Genomic DNA, 27,468 nt, shown 5'->3' on the forward strand with positions numbered 1-27,468 from the left:
AGAAAATAGAGTGTTCACAAATGCAAATCAATATGGAAATTACCTTTTATTTTGCATTCAAAAGAGGTTCAATGTGGCTGCCATTGTTGTGGACAACATATTGCATTCTGCGCACAGTATGCACAACAGCAGAAAGTAACATGTCTGCAGGAATCTCCCGTACAATCCGTGATATGTTATCCTTCACACGTAGCCAGGTCCTGGACCACTCCTTGATAGACCTTGGACTTAAGGTAACCCCATAGCCAGAAGTCGCATGGGGTAAGATCAGACGACCAATGTGGCCATGCAGTTGGAAAATAGTGGCTAATGACTCTTTCTGTTGTGAATTTCTGTCGTAGCATCTGTTGCATTCGTACAGCAACGTGTTGAGGGGCTCCATCTTGCATGAAAATGATTTTCCCCGGGCATTGTCTTTGCTGAAGTGCCGGAATGACAAAGCTGTTCAACATGTGGCAATATTTCTCTCCGGTAACAGAACAGGTTTCCGGTCCTGTCCGGGTAATGTTCTCATAGAAGAATGTACCTACGATAAATTCCGCTGTGAACCCACACCAAACAGTTACCTTTGGTGAATGTAAGCGAATTGCTGTGACTGCATGTGGTGATTTGTCATCCCAAATTTGGCAGTTCTGGGTATTCACAGTTCCATTCAGGTAAAACTGGGCCTCGTCTCCCCATAAGATTTTCCATGGCAGCATCATCCACCTCCATTCTGGCAAGAAACGTGAGAGCAAAAGTCAATCGCTTATCATGGTCGGGGTACAGTAACTCCTGTACACGACTGATCTTGTACGGATAGAAGTTGATAATCTTTCGAAGATTTTCCATACTGTACTGTAAGGCATATCCATATTCCGAGCTACTCCATGAGCACTAGAGATGGCAGCAATATTGTCTGGTCCTCTGTCGACAATTGCCGTGGCAACTGCTTCGATTGTATCCTGTGGTACAGGTTTTCGTCCTCTGCCTGAACCTTCAGAGAACCTGTTTTCTCAAGCGTCACAACCATTGCTTTTAGCCCATTAACTGATACAGGACCGATACCTTTACGCATTTTTTTGTGCGTTCTAAAAGCACAAAGAGCGACTGACACGTTGCACTGGTTGAGGTAAAAGAATTTGACCAGTAATGCATGCTCGACTAAAGAAGGAGACGTTGCACATAAACTTTCAATCCGATTGATTCGAAACGTAACACATTGCCTTTTAAAACCCAAGCAGCTGGCACTGTGCGAATGGATGTAAAGTGGAATTTGAATAAAGAACTTCTTCTGCTTAGCGTACGTGATATTGCAGATCACGAGACTTTATCGGTGTTTATGTAGATTGTACGCTTTTTTAAAAGTGTTGCCATATTGCACTTGAACTAAATCAGAAAATGTGCATAATAAAAGGTAATTTTATTCCGTATTAATTTGCATTTGTTAACACTCTATTTTCTATTACACAGCGCCAAATATTCCCCTAGCGGTGACTTTGGGAACTAATTTGTTTTTTCGCGGAATCCTTGGTCTCCCCCCCCTTTTGTTTAATCTTCCTACAAAATGTGGCGTCATTCTCGCAAATAGATCGCGCTACAGAACACTGTGGGCACTGTCAGTTTAATTATGGCCACCCGGTATATAGTGCATGCAGTGTTGTAGCATGTATATATATAGATAGAAAATAAAGTAATTCCAAAAGCTTATCATGTCTACATGAAGAGGCATATCATGAAGTTTCTCATGTCTAAAATAAAATTCTGGGGTTCTGGGCTGAGAGACTATGCTTTCACATTCTACACAGAAAAAGAATTTGCACAAATCAAGTACTTCAAATTATCATTTTATAAAATACCATACTGAAATATTATTCTCAAGCTATAATATTGATGCATATTATTACATATTTTCATGCTAAATATATTTATAATAAAATTGCCTTCATTGAAAGCATTTGCATAGTACAACATACCTCAGCTTCATCTTTAAAAGTTGGTGTTTTCCAACTTTCTAAAGCTCCTCGCAAATAATCACAAGCTAATCGAAATATATCATACAACTCTGTGTCTCTAAAGGATGTTGCAGCTTTACGCTGTTTTGTCAATGATTTATTGGCTTCAGCCTAAACACAAAATAATTTATAAAGATATAAAAATGTCCAAAACAACTACAAAAAAAATGCAGAGGTAAATGAAATACATTCATATTTTAGTTATGCTGCATGAATGTTACAACTGACAATTACAAATATATATACATAGCTAAAATAAATTTTAATGTAAAATTTCCAAAAGGTTTAAGAAAAAGCTATAAACCTACTTCAGTTATTTGGTTGATCTCACATGTAACTTGAGAAAGCAATTGAACACCTATGGAACAATACTCCACAGAGCCCTAAAAAAATTGTGGAGTGTCTAGATTAAAAGAAAGCTGTAAAATCAAACAATATGATGAGCAATTTTTACACATAGATACTCATTACATTATTTGGGTGAATATGCATAGTTTGAGGCAAATGAAGGTATTTCTTTTAGCTCTTATTTCAATGTCCAAAAATTTCCCAGTGCTTCAATGGTGGGTAACTGTGTATAATTCTAAAATTTGTGTAATGAATAAATATGCCCTATACCAGCAATTCTCAATCAGTGGTATGCAAAGAAATAAAGTATTTTTAACTATTAAATTCAAAAATTAAATACTCCAACATTCTATTTAAGTTTCTTTCTCTAACACTCATAAATGTATGCGACCTGAGCTTCGTTCAAAGTCAATAGCAGCTTATAGACTTTAGAAAAATAATAAGTTTTTATTTTCACAAATATTCTAGCCATATACATACAAAATTTGTTATAAATGATGTTTTTAAAAAGAGGAATAGAAATGGTTGTTGTACTTAATAAGAAATAAAAATGAGTCCTATAAAAAGACAACATAGTACGAAGTCCGTAATCCGGACTCGTCGATTTGACTTCGGCGATTCCGGATTATAGATCATCAATTTAAATCTGGTAAGATGGCATTGAATAATGTTAGAATTATAATAATGCAGAAATTATACAATTAAAAATATGAAACTGTAATTTATGAAATAAAAAGCAATTATGATCGAAAGGGTATCAAAATTTACAAAAAAAAATAAAGCATAATAATTATTTGTTTACTTTATTAAGCATTTCTTTCAATGTAACTTTCTTCACTATCAGAAGCGCGCATGGGTAAATGTTTTACTGGCTTTACGCACACGCATAAACGCATTACACACATGATTAAGTTTGTGGCTATGAGGTCCGGATTATAGATCATTCCAGATAATGGACGTCCGGATTACGGACTTTGTACTGTAGTATCTCATTAATTCTTTTAGAGTTGATCAGTTTATTAGCTACACTTTATGTCTACACTTCAACAGTTTATGTCTACTCTTTATTCGCCACCATTTCTGCGCTCATATTGCTCTACTTTCAATCAGAATAATTTTTTCGTAAATTTGCTGTCTCTAACATCACATATTTTGTCTTCTTGTTGCTTTGTATTCCTTAATTTTCTATGCGATTTGAGACTATTGTCATTAGTTTTTTAAGAATTCATAATATATTCTGCATTTAAATATTTGAGAAAAAATAATAAAACTAACCTAGACTTTCAAAATGGAAAAAAGGCTAGGATTGACTGAGTGGAAAAGTGATGATTCACAGGAGATGCATCCAGGACAATCTACTAGCACTATGAATATTGAAAAGAAAAATTGTTTATAGAAAATATGAGTTATTTATCCTTTGGGTTTACTTGTTGTTTGCGGTGAACAATTATCTAATCAAAGTATTACACCATTGTTTCTTAAAAGATACCCTGAATTTAAGCATGCTAATTTAAAGGATAAATCTGAAGAATATTTTAAGAAATTACTGGAGTTCAAAAACAGCAAACAAGTAATGAAAGGTTTTGTTACTTCAAAAAAAAAAGGCTCTGGAAGCTAGTTAGATAATAAGTTACCCAAGAATTGCCAAGACTGGGGCAGGCTCACGCTATTGGAGAAAACCTTATATTACCAGCAGCTAAAGATATCGTTTTAACATTAGTCAATGAAAAAGTGTACACACTGTATTTTCATAAAATTGAATTCATAAAATGGCAAATTCTAAAAAAGACACTTATTCAAAATATAACACACTGAGTATTTCACATTGCAACTGAATGAAAGTACTGACATAACGAACTTTGTTCAATTACTAGTTTACATATGTTTCAAAGAAGATAAACGAATTATAGAAGAGTATTTATTTTGTAAATCTCTTCATGATAGAGCAATTGAAAATGAAATTTTCAAAGTAATTGACTATTTTAAGTCTGAGAATGATATTCTTTGGAGAATATCATTCTCAGTATGCATTGCAGTATGCATTGACTGAGCTCAGGCTCTGTCAAGATGGTGGAAAACATTCTGGTGTTATTTCTCAAATAAAGAAAGTCACACTTGAAACTAAATTTACTACTGCTCCATTCAGCAAGCTTTAATAGGAAAAAAAATCCATGAAATCCTGAAAATCGTTTTGAATCAAGCTGTAAAAATTGTTATTTATATTAAAAGGCGAACTTTAAATTAAAAAATATTTGCGATTTTATGCCAAGAGATGGGCAGTGAAAAAGAAATGCTTTTGTTACATCCCAAAGCAAGGTGGTTATCCAGAGGCAAGCAAAGTGTTCAATCACCGTTTTGAACTTCAAACAGAAATTCAAATTTTCCTCTGTCATTCAAAATCTGAATTGCAAAAAATGTTTATTTAGTGAATTATGTTTGGCTTATTTAGAATATTTAGTTGGTATTTTTGAGTGAATTACATTTAGGATTACAAGGACAAAGTTTTAATTGGTTTACCATTAGAGATAAATGTAATAATAAAAACTCGAGCTCATAATCAAAGAACTGAATAATAATATTTCAAGCTTTTTACCACTTTTAGAAAATTTTCTAACCAAAATTAATTTGAAAATAAAAGAATCCAACATTAAAATTCATTATTTTCCATTGATAAATAATTTCAAAATTGGATGTAATAAATAATTTCAACATTGTATTATGTATTTTCCCCAGGATTATGAAAAAGAAAATTGGATTAAAAATGCATTTTGTTGAAATTTTATCTCGTGAAGAAAAGTAACAATTTCAATAGAAATTTCCCGTGATCGAACTCTAACTGAAGATTTCAATAACACACTTTTTAACTTTTGGCTTTTTTAACCGAAAAAAAAAAAATTTAAAGGCAATAAAGCTATTAAATTTGTATGGCCTTTCAGAACAACCTATTTATGTGAACAAAGATATTCCTCCACATTATACAGTCAAAAGTCGTTAATCCGGACTTATCGGGACTTCGGCAAGGATTTTTCCGGATTATAGATCATCAGTTTAAATCTGGTAAAATGCCATGCAGAAATTCTAAAATTAAAAATATGAAACCGTAATTTATGAAATTAAGAACAATTATGATCTAAAGGGTATCAAAGTTATATAAAAAAAAGCTTAATATTTATTTGTTTACTTTATTAAACATTTCTTTCAATGTAAGTTGTTTAAGTTGATTCCTTTCATGCGATAATACTTTCTCTTTAATTCTATTAAACAAACAAAATTTCTTGTTTAGTTACAAAGTTCCACTGTTCAAGTCCTATAATTGCTGTGTCGAGAATACCAACTAATTTGTCAATCAAAATTTTTTCGTTTTCAATAACCTCTCTGTCACTTTCTTCACTATCGGAAGCGAATTATAATGACGAGGAACTTGATTTAAATCATATCAAAGACAGAGTACATCGAGATGAAATACTACATTTAGTAAGGAATTATAAGCCAAATAAAATAAAAACATCGGCCCTGAAGATAAGGATAGTGCTGACAGATAACTTCCAATTCATTGCGCGCCACGCTGTTTCCCTCTTCCCGCAGAGCAGCGTGAAATTGATAAACATATTTCGGAATGATTAGATAATCAAAGGATATGCCTTTATCCATTTTTTGCAGCAATTCCACTTTCTGTTTAATGAACTTCGAAACATACTTTCGCTTTGTAGATCCTTTACATATTAGTAAATATATATCGGAATTTCTATTTGACATAATCGGAAGTTCAAGCTTACTTGTATAAAATTGCTCTAACGGTCTGCAAAAAATAATAAGCCGGATCCAGTTCGAAGATTAAGGAACAACGCAATATGCAACATTAACTGAATTACATAATTTTACCTTAGCTTATACCGTCCGTTATAATTAAATGCGCATGCGTAAACGTATTATGCGCATGCACACATGCATATTCGCAGGCGTAAAGGTCTTACGCGCACGCGTAAACGCCTATAACTTTCTGCGCATGCGTCACGCGTCAATGCGACGCATGCGCAGAAAGTTTGTAGCTTTGAGGTCCGGATTATAGATTATTCCGGATTATGGGTGTCCGAATTAACGACTTTTGACTGTATTTGAAAAATAAATAGAGAACAAAATTAAAAGTAGAACCTAATTCATGATTAAAACTAAATGAAATAAGACCAGACATACAGAAATTTATCTCTCTTAAACAGGTCCAAATTTCACAGTAAATTTTAGAACTAAAGTATTATAACTTAAATTTTGATAATTAAAATGGCAACGAATTTTTAATCTAATATTTTTTTATGTGTGCACATTTAATGCACATAGGTTGTGCAACGGAAATATATATTAGTCAAAAGGTTGAGAACCGCTGCCCTATACTATTTCTTTTTCACACTAGTACCAGTCTAAAACTTTCCAGAATTTAAGTATTCCGTTTTTAACAAATCACTCAGCGTATCATGCCCTTTCATGTTACACATAAGCTATAAGCTCATTTTGGGTATACTTTGTTTCAGGGAAATATCTTCAGCTCAAGAAAAACGGAATACTGTCATTTGTAATATGAAGTACAGTACAAAGTCCATTATCCAGAATCATCTATAATCCGGACCTCAAAGCGACAAACTTTTTTGTATGCTTTACACATGCGCGTAATGTGTTTACGCATGCACATGTGCGTTGGGAGGATGTGTCTCCAGATACATTAAAAAATGCTTGGCATAATTTATGGCCAGCTACCATATTTCATGGTGAGGACGATGAAGATGATAGCCGCAAATTTGAAGGTTTTCAGACATCGCAAACTAAAGGTGAAATTTTCCAGTTATTAGATTTTGTAAAGAAATGTGGAGAACCGGCAATAAATGAAGATGATATAACAGAATATTTTCATAGAGACAACAATGCCCCAATCATCAATCAACTAATGGAGGGCGAAATCTGTAGTATGGTTCTAAATCCAGAAAATACCGGTAGTGAAGAAAGTGACAAAGAAGTTATTGAAAACGAAAAAAATTTCGATTGACAAGTTAGTCGGTATTCTTGGCACAGCAATTACAGGACTTGAACAGTGGAACTTTGTAACTGAACAAGAAATTATGTCTGTTTATAGAAAACTACTGCTCCAAAGACAAAGTATTGGCACAGAAAAACGAAGCAACTCAAACAACTTACATTGAAAGAAATGTTTAATAAAGTAAACAAATAAATATTAAGTTTTTTTTTGTAAATTTTGTACCCTTTAGATCATAATTGCTCTTTATTTCATAAATTACGGTTTCATATTTTTAATTGTATAATTTCTGCATGCTATCTTACCAGATTTAAATTGACGATTTATAATACGGAAAAACCCCTAATCCGGAACTGCCGAAAGTCCCGACGAGTTTGGATTATGGACTTTGTACTGTAATTGAAATTTTATGCAGCTTTCTTATTTATTGATATTTCACTCATTTACTGGTAGTAACAGAATGAATTATCTGCAAGATAACATGCAATGTAATTCATATTTCTCTTACTGTTTTAAATTGTAAATTACATCTGAATGTTTCTTGATTCAATAATTATAGTACAAAGTCCGAGATCTGGACGTCCAATATTGAGAATGATCTGAAATCCGGACCTCAAAGCCACCACAACCATTTTTGTTTTAAGATTTTTTGTGGGGTGTATGCTTTACGCATGTGCATTTGATTTTTCCAGCTCATAATAAAACATGCAAAATGTCCCGATTCTTAATCTCACTTCGACACTAAATAAAATACTATATTATTTAAGAAACAATCATTTTAGCATAAATTTGTGCGATCAATAATTTGACTCTGTAGCTGTGTGTCTGCTTGGCATATATTTCAAACTGAAACATTCTACATAGAAACATAAAACTGACATTTATTGAAACTTGATTTAACACAAACTAATATTTTATGTCCTTGACACCAACCTGGCAAATCATTATTTATTATATTTTTCTATTATCCCCATATGTTTATCAACACATGACAATTTGAATAATCACTCATGCTTAAATGAATTTCTTTTGTATTAATAATTGAATAACACAGAGAAGGGTACTCTTTTCTGTTGACATTACCCTTGGTGCCGATTATAGATTTAAGTTTAATGTGCCAGGAAATGTCGACGAGGAAAGGTTTAACAAAAATTTCTTTTCATATGCTAAAAATAGATTCCATTAATAATACTCATAGGCCAAATGATTACATTTGCTGCTATCTGAATTAAGAAAAACTGAATTGTTTTTCACATACAGGCAGAAACAGCGCCACAGCTCGCATGGCTGCACTGAGCAGCAGAAATTAGGGAAAAAGAGTAGTTCACAGAAGTTTTTCATTGTGATGACAATGTCCCAATTATCAATCAATTAACCACTGGCGAAATCTATAGTACGGTTCTAGAGCCAGAGAATACCGATAGTGAAGAAAGTGACAGACAGGTTTTTGAAAAGGAAAAACTTTGATTGACAGGTTAGTCTGAATTCTCAACCCAGCAGTTACTTTAAGTAATGAAGCTTTGTTACTGAACAAGAAAGTATATCTGTCTATAGAATTAAAAATAAAGTATTAGCACAAAAAACAAAGCTACTTGAACAACTTAGATTGAAAGAAATGTTTAATAAAGTAAAAATAAGATTTTTTTTTTTTGATTTTTTTTAATCTTTAGATCATAAATGCTTCATTATTTCATGAATCATGAGTTCATATTTTTAATTTTACAATTTCTACATGCCATCTTACTAGATTTAAACTCATGATCTAATATCTGGAAAAATCCCAAATCCGGCACAGCCGAAGTCTCGACAAGTCCGGATCTCGGACTTTGTACTGTACTGCTTTCCTTTTTAACATTTCAATCTTATGCATAAATATTATCACTTGCTTTTGGATTTAAAAACATTGTGATCATATTTCTAACAAATCTGCTTCAGAGGACAGAACACTTCCTCTTACACACACACGCAGATATATATATATATATATATATATATATAACGAGCAAGGTAGTTAGTACAATAATGTATGACCAATTTGGTCTAGATAACACTTTGCGCAATATGCTGCAAAATAAGTAAATTAGAAATTGTAGTAAGCTCGCCTAAAAGTTACCAGGAGCTGTGGCTCCAAAAAGTTCAACACATTTTTAAAACAATGTCATTGAAGGGTAAGAAATATGCTACACGAGAAAAGAAAAAAACACAGTAAAATACTTAGCGTTGGAAACTAGTAATGGCAAAAAATACAGTAAAATACCTATGGATGTGCCACTTGAAAAATTAATACATATGAAAATCAAACCAAGTAACAAGTTAAAACATAAAACAAACAAAATCAGATAAAAATAGAAAGCGGAAAATGGTAAATTAGCTGAACTCGACATCCAAACTTGCTTCTCAAGGGAAATATCTGATTGAACGTCGAATCAAGCTAACCCCATTACGCGTTTCGCCGAAACAGACAATTGAAACTTTTTCGCTACAAAATTTTTTATTTAGACAAAGTGTCTTGGAAAATTTATTAGTCTCGATTCTCTGTTCCAATATATATATACAATGTTGTATGATCTTAAATTCACTTAGTGCGAAATTGAGTTATTCTACTACTTGCGTAATTGCTGCAAAGTAAGTTAAAAATAATTTACTTACTAAATAATATTGATTATAATATCTCCTAACATTAATTTTAGTAGAATTATCTTAAAAGAGTGAATCCATACTTATTAAGTTCTATTACGAAACATGTTTTGAAGTAACTTGAATGTAAATTGTTAAAAATGTTTAATGGGGACTTGAATTAAACCATGAATAACAAAATTTCAATTGTAAAAAGAAATAAATTAAAAGCAAGTAATTAAATGTACGTAATCATTGTCATTGATCGGAAATTAGTTGACTTGTCAAGGGGAACAAACCAACTCTCGTTCAATGAACGATAATTAAGAAATAAATACGAAGGTGTTTCGTCCTTTACTCGAACAATAAGGTGATGCCAAACCGGCAATTCAAGCTACGCCAAACAGTTTCGTGAAGAGAAGTCATTAAGAACCAATGCAGAGAACCAAAGAACTCATTCTAATTAAGCATTTTAGCTAATTCAATTTTGAGTGAAAAGCAATTTCTGCAGTAAAATTGATATCGTTCGAGTAACTGCCCCTCATCATGTTTATGCATTTTAGTTCAATATTATTTGTAAAAATTAAACATTGGAAATTGTTATTATGAAATAGAATTCAAAGTAGTTGAAATAAACATAAGAAAATTACAAAATATAAGAAAAATAATGTAATCTTTGTAAAAACACATCAAAAATTAAAAAATAAATTTTTTTAAAAATATATAATAAGAAAAGTGAATGTACATGAAGATATTAAGGCCAGAAAAAGCATTAACTTACGTTCTTTCTAGTGGGGAGTGGGCAAAGTGTTTTCTTTGCGTCTGACTCAGAAGGGTTGTGTTTCAGAAATTCTTTAGCGGCAGCAGGGGCTTTGAATTATATCAGTCGGTAAGACTTGTGTGAAGTAATTTATGGTAGTGGGAGGGACTAGAAATTCTTGAGAGACGTATGTTGTGGAGCTCTTATTTGAGTGAAACCATCTGTTATTTTTTTTTAAATACTTGTGAATGGAAATTAATTAATTTCTGGCTAATTGTCGTGTCGTAACGATTAAGAAATTAAGGAAAAAAGGAATTTTTACTGTCAAAGAGCTATTTGACAGACTAAAGATTACGAAATAGGCCTATTTTTTTAGTAACAGCATGGCCTGAAGCCTGAAGTAAAGTAAGTCTGAAGACAATTAGCTTTTTACATTATATACAGCTTAGTAATTACACTCTGCACAAATACTTCAACTGATAGCACTTTGAACACCATGACTTCAACTCTATTCAACTTCAGATCTTAGATATCACAAAACACAAATTTTTCAGGAATCACTCTATATACTAAAACAGCGTTCACTTTATCCCTATGGGCTTAACACTTATATACATAGTCATAGAGATACTTCTAAAAAATCCATGTTCAGCCAATTTAAGCTTTGCAGCAACAATACGCAAAGAGGAAAAAGAGGAAGCAAATTAAAAAATAATACGAGATTTTTACCCACTTTGGATACACTTGCATTAAAAAAACAATTGAAATGTTTTTTTGACTTGGAAAACTTCCCCAAGAAACTATTAACTTCCAAACAAAATCTACAACCACAAGAATTAAATTACTACAAGGACACTTACAGATATATTGAAGAACTTATTACAATTAATAATTTTAATAAAATAGAACACTCCGAAATTTATCCAAATTGTCTTACACTTAATAAAACTAATAATTCACAATATAGCATAGATTATCTAGATCTTCAAATCATTAACTACAAAAAAATTTTACTTTTTGACAAAACAAGAAACTTCAATTTCGATACTAACAAATTAATAAATTGGAATTCCAACATATCCAAAAAAGTAATTAACAATACAATAATAAATCAAATACAATGAATTAAAAATATCTGCACGGATACGAGATCTACAACGCCAAATTTTGCTCCTTATTAAAATTCTCAAAAATAATTTAACGGCCAATCAATTTATTAACCATTGCCTTAAAAGAGCAGGCGTTAAATACTCACTCTAAATCATTTAACTGATAGAGATATGATAATTTGTTCCTAAACCTGAGAAGGCGGTATAAGTTGGATGACTATCAGTTGAAGGAAGAGCTCCACAACATACGTCCCTCAAGAATTCCTAGTCCCTCTCACTACCATAAATTACTTCACACAAGTCTTACCGACTGATATAATTCAAAGACCCCCACTGCCGCTAAAGAATTTCTGAAACATAACTCTTCTGAGTCAGACGCGAAGAAAACACTTTGTCCACTCCCCACTAGAAAGAACGTAAATTAATTAATGCTTTTTCTGGCCTTTATATCTTCATGTACATTCACTTTTCTTATTATATATTTTTTTAAAAATTTATTTTTTAAATTTTGATGTGTTTTTACAAAGATTGCATTATTTTTCTTATATTTTGTAATTTTCTTATGTTTATTTCAACTACTTTGAATTCTATTTCATAATAACAATTTCCAATGTTTAATTTTTACAAATAATATTGAACTAAAATGCATAAACATGATGAGGGGCAGTTACTCGAACGATATCAATTTTACTGCAGAAATTGCTTTTCACTCAAAATTGAATTAGCTAAAATGCTTAATTAGAATGAGTTCTTTGGTTCTCTGCATTGGTTCTTAATGACTTCTATTCACGAAACTGTTTGGCGTAGCTTGAATTGCCGGTTTGGCATCACCTTATTGTTCGAGTAAAGGACGAAACACCTTCGTATTTATTTCTTAATTATCGTTCATTGAACGAGAGTTGGTTTGTTCCCCTTGACAAGTCAACTAATTTCCGATCAATGACAATGATTACGTACATTTAATTACTTGCTTTTAATTTATTTCTTTTTACAATTGAAATTTTGTTATTCATGGTTTAATTCAAGTCCCCATTAAACATTTTTAACAATTTACATTCAAGTTACTTCAAAACATGTTTCGTAATAGAACTTAATAAGTATGGATTCACTCTTTTAAGGTAATTCTACTAAAATTAATCTTAGGAGATAATATAATCAATATTATTTAGTAAATATATATATATATACATATTAAACTTAACAAATATTCTCCATTTATATAAAGCTAATATGAATTTAAAATTTAATTAAGAAATTTTAATTGCAAAAGTAAAAAATAAAAATTATTGCTGCGCACTAATTTACAATATCATTTAAATTCTAAAAGCATATGTAAATTAAGTGAACGTATCTAAAACCATGAAAAATACATAATATTCCAAAAAAAGTAATATGAAAAAAATTTTTAAAGGAATTTTTAGGTCCAAATTAAATTGCATAAGTGAATAATTGTTGAGCAGGCAGGAGACAGACTTATCAAGGCTATCCAAACCTATCTCTTCAATTACTCAATTCGTGTTTCGTCATCCATATAGGCAACGGTAAAAGTAAAGTTCAAAACCAAAAGTAAAACCAAAAGTTGTGAATTACCTAAAAAAAAAATTTTTAACTAATAGGAATTTTGAGAAATTTAGCAAGTAAAAGGACTAGGAATTAAAATATTAATTAAACGTCAATTAAAAGTAGAAAACCAAAGTAATTTAGTTTCTTTTGCCTATTGAAAACTCCTCCTACATAAATTATACATGTAAACCTAAAATAAACTACATACAATCTATCAAAATATAATAATAATAAAAAAAAGGCTAGTAAATAGCAAGTTTTAATTTAAATTACCTAGAACTACATACTTGAATTCACGAGTGTGGACTAGCATTTACCAAACTAGGTGAAGTTGAATAGTTTGTTACTACAAACTGTATAAATAGAGGGTGCTAATACAATGTAAAGTTTAGTGTTAAGCTGCCCCCTGTGAGAGCCATTATAAAACCCTATGCTGTAAACTTTAATGTAAAATGCTTGTTTTGTGGTAACTTTGATGCATTGTTAAAATGCGTAAAAAACTAAAAATTTTGAACCGCTACTGTTTGTGAAAATAGATGTTGCAAACTACTAAAGATGTAAAAATTTTTAGTAAAGTAAAAAGTTCAAATAAACATTTTAATTCAATTAATTTAATTTTAATTTAAAGTAGAAAATTTTAAAACTTAAATTTTTTTTAATTAGAAATTGAAATAATAGAGAATTATTGAAAGAAATATTTTTGTATAAGACTGCATTATTTAAAACTGAAGTTCGACAAGTTTAATCAAAACTTTAGCTAAATACTAGCCAAAAGGAAGGAAAATTAGCAAATTAGATAAAAATCTTCACTCAATTCGGGCTATAATTCAGAATTTTGAAAAGAGTTGGCCCTCATTAGTAAAAGGAAAGAATCCAGTATTTATAAAACATACATTTTTACAAATAATTAATTAATAAAAACTGAAGTTCTACAAGTTTTAAATACTGGCCAAAGGTAAGGAAAACTAGATAAAAATCTTCACTCAATTCCGGCTTTTTTTCAGCAGGCTTTAAAAACTAAAATACAGACCATGCACTGAAAATCTGAAGGCTAAAATTCATTGTCATTATTACAAACAGCATGAGTCTAATAATTTTGAAATATCTTTCAACATTTTAGACAAGATAGGGCAGCTGTCAATCGGAATGCATGACATGAACATCTTCAAAATTATAATGCTGCTAATACATGAAGTACAATGCTTCACACATTTTAGCACAGAAATATTAACCACCGAAAACATAACAGTAGACAAGCAATTATTTCTGCAGTAAAAGAATTTGATATAACCAATATATTCTGTCTAGACAGAATATATTGATTATATCTGTACCTATTCTGTATATTCTTATACAGTCAAAAGTCGTTAATCTGGACTCGTCGGGACTTCGGCGATTCCGGATTATCGATTTTTCCGGATTATAGATCATCAGTTTAAATCTCGTAAGATGGCATGCAGAAATTCTAAAATTAAAAATATGAAACCTTAATTTATGAAATAAAGAACAATTATAATCTAAAGGGTATCAAAATTTAGAAAAAAAAAAAAAAAAGCTTAATATTTATTTGTTTACTTTATTGAACATTTCTTTTAGTGTAAGTTGTTTTAAGTTGCTTCGTTTTATGTGATAATACTTTCTCTTTAATTCTATAAACATACACAATTTCTTGTTCAGTTACAAAGTTCCGCTGTTCAAGTCCCGTTAATTGTTGTGCCGAGAATACCGACTAACTTGTCAATCGAAATTTTTTCGTTTTCACTAACCTCTCTGTCACATTCTTCATGTCTTTATCCATTTTTTGCAGCAATTCCACTTTTTGTTTGATGGACATCGAAACATACTTTCGTTTTGTACGATCCTTTGGGAGCTCCAAAAACGGAAATTCTATTTGACATAATCGAAAGTTCAAGTTTACTTTTATAAAATTGCTTTTACAGTCTGCAAAAAATAATAAGCCGGATCCAATTCGAAGATTAAGTAATAACGCAATCATCAACATTAACTGAAATAGATAATTAGATAATTTTATATTATATCGTCCGTTATACATAAAATGCACACACGAAAACGTATTCTGCGCTTGCGCACATGCACATGCGCAGTGGTAAAAGGTCTTACGTGCACGCGTAAACGCCTATGCGCATGTGTCAACGCGGCGCATGCGCAGAAAGTTTTTAGCTTTGAGGTCTGGATTATAGATCATTCCGGATTATGGGTGTCCGAATTAACAACTTTTGACTGTATCCTATTCTGTCTAAACATAATGGATACAGCATACAAGTAGATTTGCAGTGCTTAAAGCTTTCATCTACTCACTGTCAAGTTGAACCTCTATTATCTTTGTTTGATGTAATTTAGAAAATTATGTATGGCAAGAGTGGAGGTTGTTTACATTTTTGTTTTTGAGCTCATTCTTTTTATGAGATAAGGAGAAAAATGGCTTTGAGTTGCATTTCATATGTATTTGATAATTAATGAGTATTATTTTATGCCATTTATATTTTTAGTATTGTTTTGAGATGCTGAAACTACAGTTGTCCCTTATTAGATTTGTAAATAAACTATTTGTGTTGGAATAAGATGTTTATTGAATAATTGATTACACTCATTTAAACTACTAATTCTTCTGATGTTTGAAGGCATAATGAGACAAATGGTGTCCGAGGACCAGATACGGCTGCTTTTTACGAGTGCGTGAAAAATATTTCTATATTTTGTTTTTATTCTTTATTCATTTATGGAAACTATTGAAAGATAGAAAACAACTTAGAAGGTTGTTTACTCGAGCCTGTAATTTATTTGATGAGGAAGAAATTAAACTGAATTATGTTGAGAAAGTTAATAAATTAAAGCTAATTGAAGAGAAAGCTTTATTAATGATAGCATCTGAAGAGAAATATAAACAATTCTTGTATTCTGAAAATATTTCTGATGCCAAAATAGAAAAAGTGGTAGATGAGTCAGAAAGATAAATTGATCATTAAGATCCTTACACAGAAGCCACAAACACTAGTAGGTAGACATTTATCTTCTAAGGATGAAAGTTTGAATGTTATTTTGCAGCCAAACACTTTATTGCATTATCCAAAAATAAAATTATCTACTTTTAATGTTAATGTGAGAAATTGGTTCTACTTATCGGGATAGTTTAAAAAAATTGATTGGGACATTGATTTTCATGATAAATTTTCATATTAATCCCAAGCAATGAAAAAAGGCAGTCCTGCCAAAGAATTAATTAAGAGTCCCCCCTCCAGGTGGTAATAGTTATGGAAAAGCTTTAAAACAGCTGAAAATGTGTTTTGGTAGAGAAGAATTATTCATTCAAGTATCCGTCAGAGATTTAGCATTAGTTCTTCAAAAACAGAATTGTCCTGAAAATTCCACGAGTACCATGAGTTTTAAGCTGTTCTGTAGTTTTATTCGAGCTTAATGAAATTTTGAAATTTTGCACAGTTCATACTGAACCAAAACAAGAGAAAACTGCTATCTATCTGACATTTCGAAAAAGCTACTCTATCCTCTTGAGCGCAGCTTCCTTATTCTGTGCAAAGCCCTACCAATGCCAGAAACTTCAGCTCGTAATGGGTATGAAAACAGAAAATACAAAAAGAAAATTGCTTGGTCAACTTCAGAATAAACTCCGCTTACTTGAACTATTAGGGGTGACTAGGGAAAAATATGCTGCCATGTTATTTCCTCTAGTTGAATCATCGTTACCCAAAGAAACTGTTGTTTGGGAGCACTATAGATCTGCTCATAGTGGAGTTCAAAAGGCGAGTCCAGATGATTCAAATCATAGTAAAACTATAATTGAGAAAAAATATTTAGAATGTATTTTGGAATTTTTACAAGATGGAGTTGAAGTTGAAGAATGCATTTTTCTAGTCTCTTGAAGTTTCAACGCTTCAAAGTCAAAAGCAAACGTAAAATATAATAATTTTTCCAATGAGAAAAAAGTGATAGATAACAAATTTAAGAGTGGAAAGTTTTCAAATGTACTTAGTGTGACAGACTTTCTAACTTCATCTCAAATGTCAAAACAGTGCATATTCTGTTCTAATTCACATTATTCTGGAGATTGTCTAAAAGCAAGTCTTTAATGCAGAGGGAGTCACTTGTTCAACAATCTCGCAAATGCTTTTTTATGTTTAAAATCTAGACATTCAGTCAGGGACTATAACTTGAAAGCTGGTTGCTTGTGTTGTGGTAAAAACACCACATTCTTCTATGTAGAAAAATGAACCAAATAACTTTGCCCAAAAATGAAGAATCCCCCGAAGCTAAAAAGAAACTGAGATTAGTGCTGAAGCTGATCAAGCTCTTTCCAACTTATCTTCTACTCCAGACGTAATGTGGCAACCATCCAGTTATAATTAGAGGTAATGGGAAAAAATGTGTCACAAGAGCTATTATTGATACAGCTTCACAGCAATTGAATTTCTTTTGAAATACAGCTCAAGAAATGAAATATGAACCTCAGAATTGTGAATATTTGCAATACTTTTAATTGGGGAGGGGTTCAGGGGTATGCAAACACAACATATACACTTTGTATTTATCAAGGGTACATGGAAATTATAATTGTAACTTTAATGTTCTTAGTCAACAAATTACTTGTAAGTCAATGCCCCCTACTGTCAACAAACTTTGTCCAAGAGTTAGCTTTTTATAATATAAATCTTGTGGATGATTGTGAAGATCCTATTGAAATCCTTATTGGGGCTGATGTTCCTGGAAAACTCATGACAGCTGGTCATCGTGAGATAGATACCTTGTGGTCTCGTAGCCATCGAAACGAAACTTGGATCGTCAGTTATGGGAAAAATGTCCAATACTTCAAGAAGCGAGTGTACATCACCATTATTAGTTATGTCCCTGTTGTCTACAGTAAAGACAATATCAGATTTATGGACCTTGGGCACACTTGGCATTACTTACTCATCAGTCAAGAAAAGCCAGACTGAATTGCAAGAAGCTGCTCAATTACATTTCCTAAATACAGTCCACGTAGATGATCATTTTGAGGTTGATTTGCCCTGGTTGGAAGATCATCCACTACTGCCACATTATTTTGATTTAGCCAAGAGGAGATTGAACAAAACTGTTAAACATCTCAAAACTGAGTACAATTATGAAGCTTATGAAAATGTTTTTAAGGAATGACTAGAAGAGGGAGTAATTGAAGAGGTTGCAAAAAATGATCATGTTCAAGTTCTTTACCTTTCTCATCAAGAAGTTATCAAAGAGAATAGTACTACAAAACTCGGCCAAAGTAAAGGGGTTTCCTAGTCTTAATGACTGCTTAGAAAAAAGTCAAAATCTAATAGAGCAGATTCCGAGAATTTAAACACAATTTCAAAATGAAGAGATAGGTGTTAATTGCTGATATATAAAGATCCTTTCTATAAGTGTTTCACCCATTAATAGAAATTTTTTTAAGATTCTTACAGCTTGATAGTGATGGTCAGCAGAAAGAGTACAGGCACTATCATGTAGTTTTTGATGTAGCAAGCAGCCCTTTTCTATTAAACTCTACTATACAGTTTCTCTTACAAATTGTTTTTGAGAAAACAGAAACTGGTGAATCCTCATATCCAAAAAGTAACATTCAAAACCTTATGCATGGTGTCTATGTTGACAACTGTGTCAGTTGTGTCAAAAATGAAAACAAACTCAATCTTTTTATGAATGTATCAACTGAAGTAATTGCTGAGAGAAAACTGAGCTTCGAGGGTGGGAGTTCAATGACATTAATGATGATGCTTCTGCTGATACGAATGTGCTCGGTTTAATTTGGAATAAACAATCTGACACTCTACAAATAAATACTGGTAGCTTGGAAAAGTAATTAAGCAGTTAATCTTATCTATAGCTAATAGATTGTTTGATCTTCTTGATATATGTTGTCCTGCTATCCTTATCCCTAATATATTGCTTCAAGAAACGTGAAAGCAGAAGATAACATGGGATGAAGAAGTTGATTTCTGTACGAGAAGTGCATTTTTAAAATGGCTGAAAGACACGGACTGTTTAGAAAAGGTTCATTTTCCCAGACATTTTGGTTCAAGGTCTACAAGTGAAAATACTTCAGTATATATTTTCTGTGATGTCAGTAAGCATGCTTAGACTGTGGACGCTTTCATTCTAATTAAAACTTTTGATTCTGTAAGTTAGACGTGCAGTTAGTTGCATAGGCAGCACCATTCGTCGATTCAATTAGTGTACTTTAGTGTGCACACTTACCTTTTGGGAGGACACATAAGAATTTTAAATGCCAGCTGTTCTTCCATCCAATGAGATTGTCAAAGGATTGTACCCACTTGAAGTATCCAATGATGATCCCATTACTGAAAACTCTTCAACTGAGAAGGTAGGAGACAAAACTTGCGAGAATTTTGCCTCTAATTACGTACGTGTAACTGAACCCCAGATTAAAAAAAACTAGAGCAGGTCGTATAATCAAAGTACCTCAGAGACTAATGAACTATTTAGAATTTTCTTTCATAAGTTAAATGTGTAAGATAAAAAGTTAACTTAAATGGGAGGATGTTAAGTTGAACCTCTATCTAATATTATTTTTGTCTGATACAATTTAGAAAATTATATATGGCAACAGTGGAGGTTGTTTACATTTTTGGTTTTCAGCTCATTCTTTTCATGACAAAAGGAGAAAAATGGCTTTGAGTTGCATTTCATGTGTATTTGACAATTAACCCTCTAAGCGGCAAGGCCGTATATACACGGCCTAGAATATTTATTGCGATATCTGCAAGAATGTATATATATGTGCGTATTAAAATATGTCAACGAAATTAAGGCAATATATCAAAAGAAAACAAATCCAGGTATGAAATAGCAGGAGAGTTTTTGCATTAAAATCAAAAAAATTATTTGTTCTCATAGTAGTTTTGGGAGATTTGTGCTTTCTTAGCAAAAACCCTGGCCGCCCAGAAGGTTAATGAGTATTATCTTACGCCATTTATATTTTGGAGTGTTGTTTTGAGATGCTGAAACTAGAGTTGTCACTTATTAGATCTGTAAATGCACTGTTTGTGTTAGCAACAGATGTTTTACTGAATAACTGATTACACTCATTTCCATTACTAATTCTTCTGATGTTTGAAGGCAAAACGAGACACTAACCAAATACACATTAAAAGAAAAAAAACTAGAAAATGTACATGCCACTAACTTTGTCAAAATTGTGAATAATCAGTACATAACGAGTATCCATAATTATATGTGATTGCCAAACTAGTCTCAACATTTCATGTTCACAGCTATTTCAATTTCATATCATTTTTCCCTTTTTTACTTCCCAGTTCATTTATTTTTAAGAATATTTTTACATTCAAAATTACACACACAAAGAAAAGCACACAGACATTCAAATGCCAGGTTATTTAATAATTAATTCAGCACAAAAAGCAGAATGGCATATTTATAAAACCATATAATACATTAAATTGTTCAAGTAGCAAAGATTTAGAGAAATTCCAACCTATTTTAATTACAACCAACAAAAGATGCATTACAATTCAAGAAAAGAGTACCTGAACAGTTAACAATTTATGTAAACTAATGTCAGTGTTCTTGGATGTTTACTTCAGTAGAACTATGATTTCTGTAATCCTTTGTTGATTGAAAATTTGAAAAAAAAAAAAAAAACTGTAGTTCAGAACAAGCAGAAGCTACAGTGTAAAGGCAGTAACTCATATGGATTCGAAAATTTTCGTTTAATTCTTTGCCCATCCAAATAATGCAAAAACAATCTATTAAAACATTTCTAGTACACAGAATAAGCAAATGTGCATTAATTTCTTTTAAAAAGATCACATAATACAAATTAGCTTTTAAATACATTTATAAATCATGTCTTTCCCTATAGTAATGAAAATTAAATTTATCGAAAGGCCCAAAGATACAAACTGTGCAAATTCTCCAAGGAAAGCCTACAACCACTCCATTATCGAAATTCAATCTAGTTTTTAGCCATGGGTAATGTTTAAATGATTTTTGTTAATAGCTTTTTCATAAATACAGCAAAATTTCAATCTTTGCCCCACTGGATTGAACAGAGTAAGGAAAATTTAAATAAAAAGAAAAAAAAGATAAATATGGCTCCTGGCCACTTGGCCTCTACCCTGGGCATTAGATCAAAGTGAACAGTGACTAATTTCTATGCAATTTATGCCAGCAGTGAAAGCACACATTTTACTTAGTTTAAGATATTTTAATACATAGATTTAATTCCTTACAAAGTTTAGCTTGGCCATTAATCTTACCATAAATGCAAAGAAGTATAAATTGTCTTTTAGGTACTGATTTGCAATTTGCATTCAGACAAACTGTGTGAGAAAATAAAACAAAAAATAAAAAGCAAGAAATAATCAAAAAAGACATCTTTGTCCGAAAAAGATTTTTAAAGATGCATTGAATTCTCAGTATGCAACAATTGTCAAGTTATTTATGAAATATGTTTAAAAGCATAAATAAAACAAGCTGATCAAGGAAAATAATTTTAGTATTTCATACATACTAAGAACTCTAGATTTGATTTTCAATGAATAAATGTGAGTATGTGTGGTTATTAAATTAATAATAAATTAAAAACTATGATATAATTTATCTTTAATTATGAGCAGTGCTTATTTGAAGCCAATTCAAGAAAAAACATATTTCAAAATAATTGCCTATTTATAAAATGTTATATAACATTAAAAAAAATCCAGCGCATAAACTTTAAATTTTTACATTACAGAATAAAATATTACTTGAGGGTTGAAAAATGACCCCAGTAGCATAAAACAGCAGTTAAATGGGAAAAGGTTATTTAATGCACAAAAGAAAAAAAAAAAATCTATATCTACCATACAAAAAATCTTAAACAAATATGAAAATTCACAAACCTGCAAAAAGCCACTCAGCTGAGAAATTAAATTTCTAAAGACATAATCTTTTTTGTAAGAATCAAACCACCCAATTTTGGTTATTCTGGCAAAAAGTAGTACCAATGCCTGAGTTACAAAAGATGCCATTTTCGGACAGGTTGCCAAGTAAGTCAACACGTAATTTCCTGAAAACAAGCATTTATACATTAAAATATGATAAGAAATGCTTTATTTTCCCCAGAAAGCTACATAAATGATGGAATATTTAATAAGCTTGTTTGTTACTTCATTAAAATAGCAAACAACTAGATTGGTACAATAAAACTTTCTACTCCATATCAAAAATTTATACAGAATATAGGAACACTTTTAACTTCTGATTTAAAAAAAAAATTCACAGAATGTTACATATAAATTGTGCAAAAAAATTTCAGATGTAAAGCAAAAGGTATAAAATTTTAATCTACTAAAATAAATAAATATAAAATCAATCTTCATATCCAAAATAATTTCAATGTTGATTTTGCAAATTCCGATTTTGCTCCATATGTTAAAAAATAACAAAAATTTAGAAAACTAAATGTTTCAACTTGGAAATATAAAGAAACAAAACAAATACCTATTCTAAAATCCTGATTTTATTTACATTCACTTAAAATATTTAGGAAACATCTAATGATATTTACATATGTACTTACTTATATCAATTCTTTGTTGCAAGGTAAGAGTTTGAGGATTTCTTGAAACTAGTTTTGTTAAGGTAGTTGCAGCCAACAGCTGAGCATATGAAGACTAAAAGCATAAAAACATTAAGAATTATTTAGCTCACAAATATTCAATTTAATAAAAACTGTGAACCAATTAATCATAAAGACAATGACTTATCACATTTAGGAGGATATACAACCTTTAATTAAAAAACTTTTTTATTCAGCACTAGTGAAAATACATGATTACCATTATAAGATTAAACATTAAAACTGCTTTTTTTAATATAAAAGAAATGCTTCAATAGAGGTTAATGAGTTTAGCATTATGTTTATTTATATATTATTATATTTTAAAAGAAAGGTATTAGAGCTATCTTTAATCTCTCTCACTTCAAGTAGTCTAATACAGTAACCACTTATTCAAAATTTTATACAGTACAAGCTCGTGGATTTCTTCCACAACCACATGCACGAATAGGTAGCACAAAATGTCATCTTTTGGTTTATAATGGAAATTTCAGGATAAAATGCAGCACTTCATCAATATCAACATTTTTGTGGTGCAATTCCACCTGTACAATGCATAACCTTGCTTTTTGTCTATTTTGGGCAATAAAATTTCAATAACACTTGTGCAACGTCTAAGTTAATTTCTCAAAATTGGTGGCTTCATGTATTTTGGTATTTTGTTGACATGATAGTTACAAATTCATATATCTTGTTCACTATGAGGATTGAAAACCAATGCATACAACTGAAAGGTTTTCAAATTTCTGTAGCAAGAGGAATACCAGCATTGTGAAAACATGGACAAAAAAAGAAGACAACACATATACCAGAAAATACAGATATTTTGTTCCATACTGGATTTGCCAACAACCAACATATGGGACTTCTCTGCGATATGGTTTAACGCAGTACAAAAGAACCCCCAGCACAAAATGACAGTGTGCAGTTTGCAAGGCTGAACTCGTCCTGAACGATAATTACCATTTTCTACAATCATCAAAAATATATCAAGATGTATAGTCCTAGTGGTACTGCAGTGTAACTACCATATTTTCTACAATGATTTTTAAAAATTTAATAAAAACTTTGTTGTTTATATTAATCATTACTAATATGTAAACAAATAAACTTTTTTACAGATTACTTTTTTGGGGAGCCAAAGAATAAATACAACTGCAGCTTTACTTAATTTTATCATTCTGAGCGGTGACAGCAAACGTATCGTATGTACTGTGGTTTCTCTCTGATCTCGCGATTTTATCTGTCCCAGTTCCGTAGGGGAACAGCAAACGTATCATACGTACTGCGGTTTTTCTCTCACCTCGTGATTTTATCTGTCCCAGTTCCGTAGGAGGACAGAGCTTTTACGTGTTTACTGATTAGTTACATTCGGGTAAAATGTTCTTATTTAGGACACCACGAGATTCCTCTGATGAAGACGACGAGTTCAGCGAGCGAGACCGGTAGGGTCAGTTCAATCGAATAGGACTTTCCCGTTAAAGAAGGAAGATTTTCTAAAGGAGAATGAAAAGAAGAAAAAGAAATCTAAGAAAGCTAGGACAACTTCCGATTCGGAAACAACCAAGAACCCTGTGAAGAAAGCTGACACCAAGACTACTACTCAGAACAAATCAAGGAATATGATTGAAACTCCAATGGACGAAGGTAACAAAGTGCTTACTGAAGAAGATAACGTAAAATACATCCAGCAGCTCTTTGAAACACGTGGTACGAATAATGTTCCGAGACACATAATGCCCGTGAATTTTGGTAAAGGTAGCAGTGACATACCCCAAAGCCAAGGAAACTCTGACGAAGTTAATAAAATGCCGGAAAAAAAGATAAGTGACCAAGACACTGAAGCCGACAAAGAAGAAAAGTGGATTACTCTGAGGAAAACAGCCAGAAACAATGTAATTGAAGAACCGATGGAGATAGCAAAGGAAAACAGATTCCAAGCCCTGGATACATCTATTAATAATGAAGGAGTTGATAAAGACAAAATGTCACCCCCAATTGTCTTCCAGCAGAGCGCTGTGGATTGACCTGAAATTCATGAAATCCTACTCAACACCTGCAGCGATGAGTTTGAAGCAGAGATGAAGACGAAATTGTTATACGTTAACATAAAATCCGTGGATGATTATAAGAAAGCTACTTTAGTCCTACAAAAAAGAATTATACCATTTAATACCTTCCACTTGCTCAGTGAGAAATCAATTAAGGTAGTACTCAAAGGTTTGCCATCGACGATGAAAGAAGAAGTAATACAGGCTGATCTGGAAAGAAGAAAATTTCTGATAAGCAAAGTTAAACAGTTTACCAGGCGCAGAGGGGATATCCTGGAGAAACTCCCGATACACTTACTAAAACTGAAGAAAACAAAAAAAGGACTTAACAACATGCTGAGCGTTAATGTAAAGATCGAGAAGTTTGTCCCGAAAAGACAAGTGATCCAGTGCTACAGATGTCAGGAGTACGGACATTCGCATCTCTGCTCAAATCCCGAGCAATGCTGCAAGTGTGGACAACAGCACAGGAGTAAGGAATGTCGACTGAAGCTGGACGAAAAACCTAAGTGTATTTTCTGTTCACAATCGCATGCGAGTTCTCATAGGGGTTGCCCTGTTTACAAGAAAAGATACGAGGCAAAGAAGCAGCAGACTAAGCCAGCAGTTAAGATCCCGACATCAGCGGATTTCCCGACATTTATAAAAGCGGAGCTAAGTAGCAACAAAAACTAGACGAAATCCCTCTACAGCAAAAAAGTGAAAAGGAAATTGGAACCCCCACCGAAGGATTACAAGGAGGCCTTTGACAGGATACAAGATCCAAAAATCAATGGATTTTTGTGCAGTACAATCGAACATGTCGAGAAGATTCAGGCTGCAAAACCTACGGCTGAGAAGTTTGCTGCCGGGTTCAAAGCAGCCATAACACTTACGAGATTTGCAGAAAGCGAGGAATAATCCCTAGTGCAGAAGCAACAGAGGAAATTTCATGAACTTTAATCGTTTCTTATTTTTTGAATACACAGATTCCCTTGTTTCCAGAAGCAGCTCTCGGGATCAGTAGTTGGATGGGTGACCACCTACGTGACTGGCCTCGACAAATCAACTTTCTTCTACTTGTGAAGGAACCTCCCAGTTCGTACGGCGGCCAATGAAGTGATACCTGCACTATCAGATGTTTGGACCCCCCCCCCAATTACCAAATTCTCATTTTATGTACCAAGTGTACTTGTCTCAGCTTCGCCTATTGGTGTGGTGTTTCACCTTTTTTACTTTTAATCACCCCCCCCCAACGCCTTAGGGCATTTTTTCAAAACGGTGGTCAAAGCAGTGGAGGTGCTAAATGCCACCTAGCCACTCAACTGTTCTGTTGTGTTCTTACTTAATTTTTGATAAACTGCAATTTCTGCAACCAAAACTGCATTAAAAAGGATTGCTCCTAATAGTATTTATTAAATAAAAATTTGAAACACCATACCTAAATGTCTACTAATTTGTTGACATATCAAATGCTAGATAGTGAAGAGGGAAATGTACACATACATTAAGAAATATATTATGATGATGGAAAAGCTTGATAACAGATAATCCTTATATTTAGAAAGTCTTTTGACAAGGCAATCAAGAATGGTTCAAAATGCTTTTCGTGTGGCATCTCTTTCAGCATGAAATAGTTATCAAAATTCCTACAATAAAACATGCAAAAATGCCACATCCACTGATTCAAAAATGACCCTGTTTAATCAAAGTAGTTTCAAATCTTCTTCATCCACAATCACAGTTTTGTCCATAGTCATTCATGCTTTCTTATAAGCTTTATATTCTAATGACACAGCTTTAATATTTTTGAAACACACTTTTTTTGGGGGGGGGAATTTTCCTATAATTAAAGGAGTCATCTTTTCCATACCATTAGAACTTGCACAAAGTAAAACTGGGAAATGTTCCTTACTTTACCTTTCAGCTCCATGACAGTACTCACATTTGAAAGCTAGTGTTCCCACGGGCATAAGTTTAAAGACAAGAGCAGTTTCATCAAAATTAAAAATGTCTTTCAATTTATATCCATCTATGTTGGTAGATAAGTTCTTGAAACACTCTTCAACCAAGCCAGAAAGAATGCTTTTTGATTTAAATTTATGCAGCCATCCACAGTTGAAAAATAAGCCTTATTTCCCATTCAGCTGAAGTGCTATTTCTTTTGACTTCTGAATTAATATGGGGCCATTCATTGGAATATTGGATGCATGACACAGAATGAAAAATTTTAGCAAGGTGGTTTAGATCTCAGGAAACTTTCCCTCTTGTATATACAATATCTTTGAAGCGAACTGTCTGATATTTCTTCAACTTTTGTTTTATCATAAACATTATCATAAACAATCATTTTTAGTGTTGTCACAGAAATATCCAGTTTCTTTGCTAACT

At 32.1% G+C, this 27,468-nt stretch overlaps 1 protein-coding gene across 2 annotated transcripts in view; it reads right to left on the minus strand.

Moving 5' to 3' along the window:
• Ranbp16 (Ran-binding protein 16) overlaps positions 1-27,468 on the minus strand; it is a 195,164-nt gene that overhangs the window by 151,210 nt on the left and 16,486 nt on the right. For both annotated transcript variants that reach the window (XM_085808991.1, XM_085808990.1), the window contains exons 3-6: positions 23,009-23,102; positions 22,329-22,495; positions 2,303-2,377; positions 1,956-2,105 (exon numbers count right to left, since the gene is read on the minus strand). In XM_085808991.1, the coding sequence (XP_085665117.1) occupies positions 1,956-2,105; positions 2,303-2,377; positions 22,329-22,495; positions 23,009-23,102 (486 nt within the window). The remainder of the gene's footprint in view (positions 1-1,955; positions 2,106-2,302; positions 2,378-22,328; positions 22,496-23,008; positions 23,103-27,468) is intronic.

Source organism: Stegodyphus dumicola, chromosome X2 (genome assembly GCF_044657685.1).
Source record: "Stegodyphus dumicola isolate Sdum_Otavi_A_Nest chromosome X2, ASM4465768v1".
NCBI lineage: Eukaryota > Metazoa > Arthropoda > Arachnida > Araneae > Eresidae > Stegodyphus > Stegodyphus dumicola.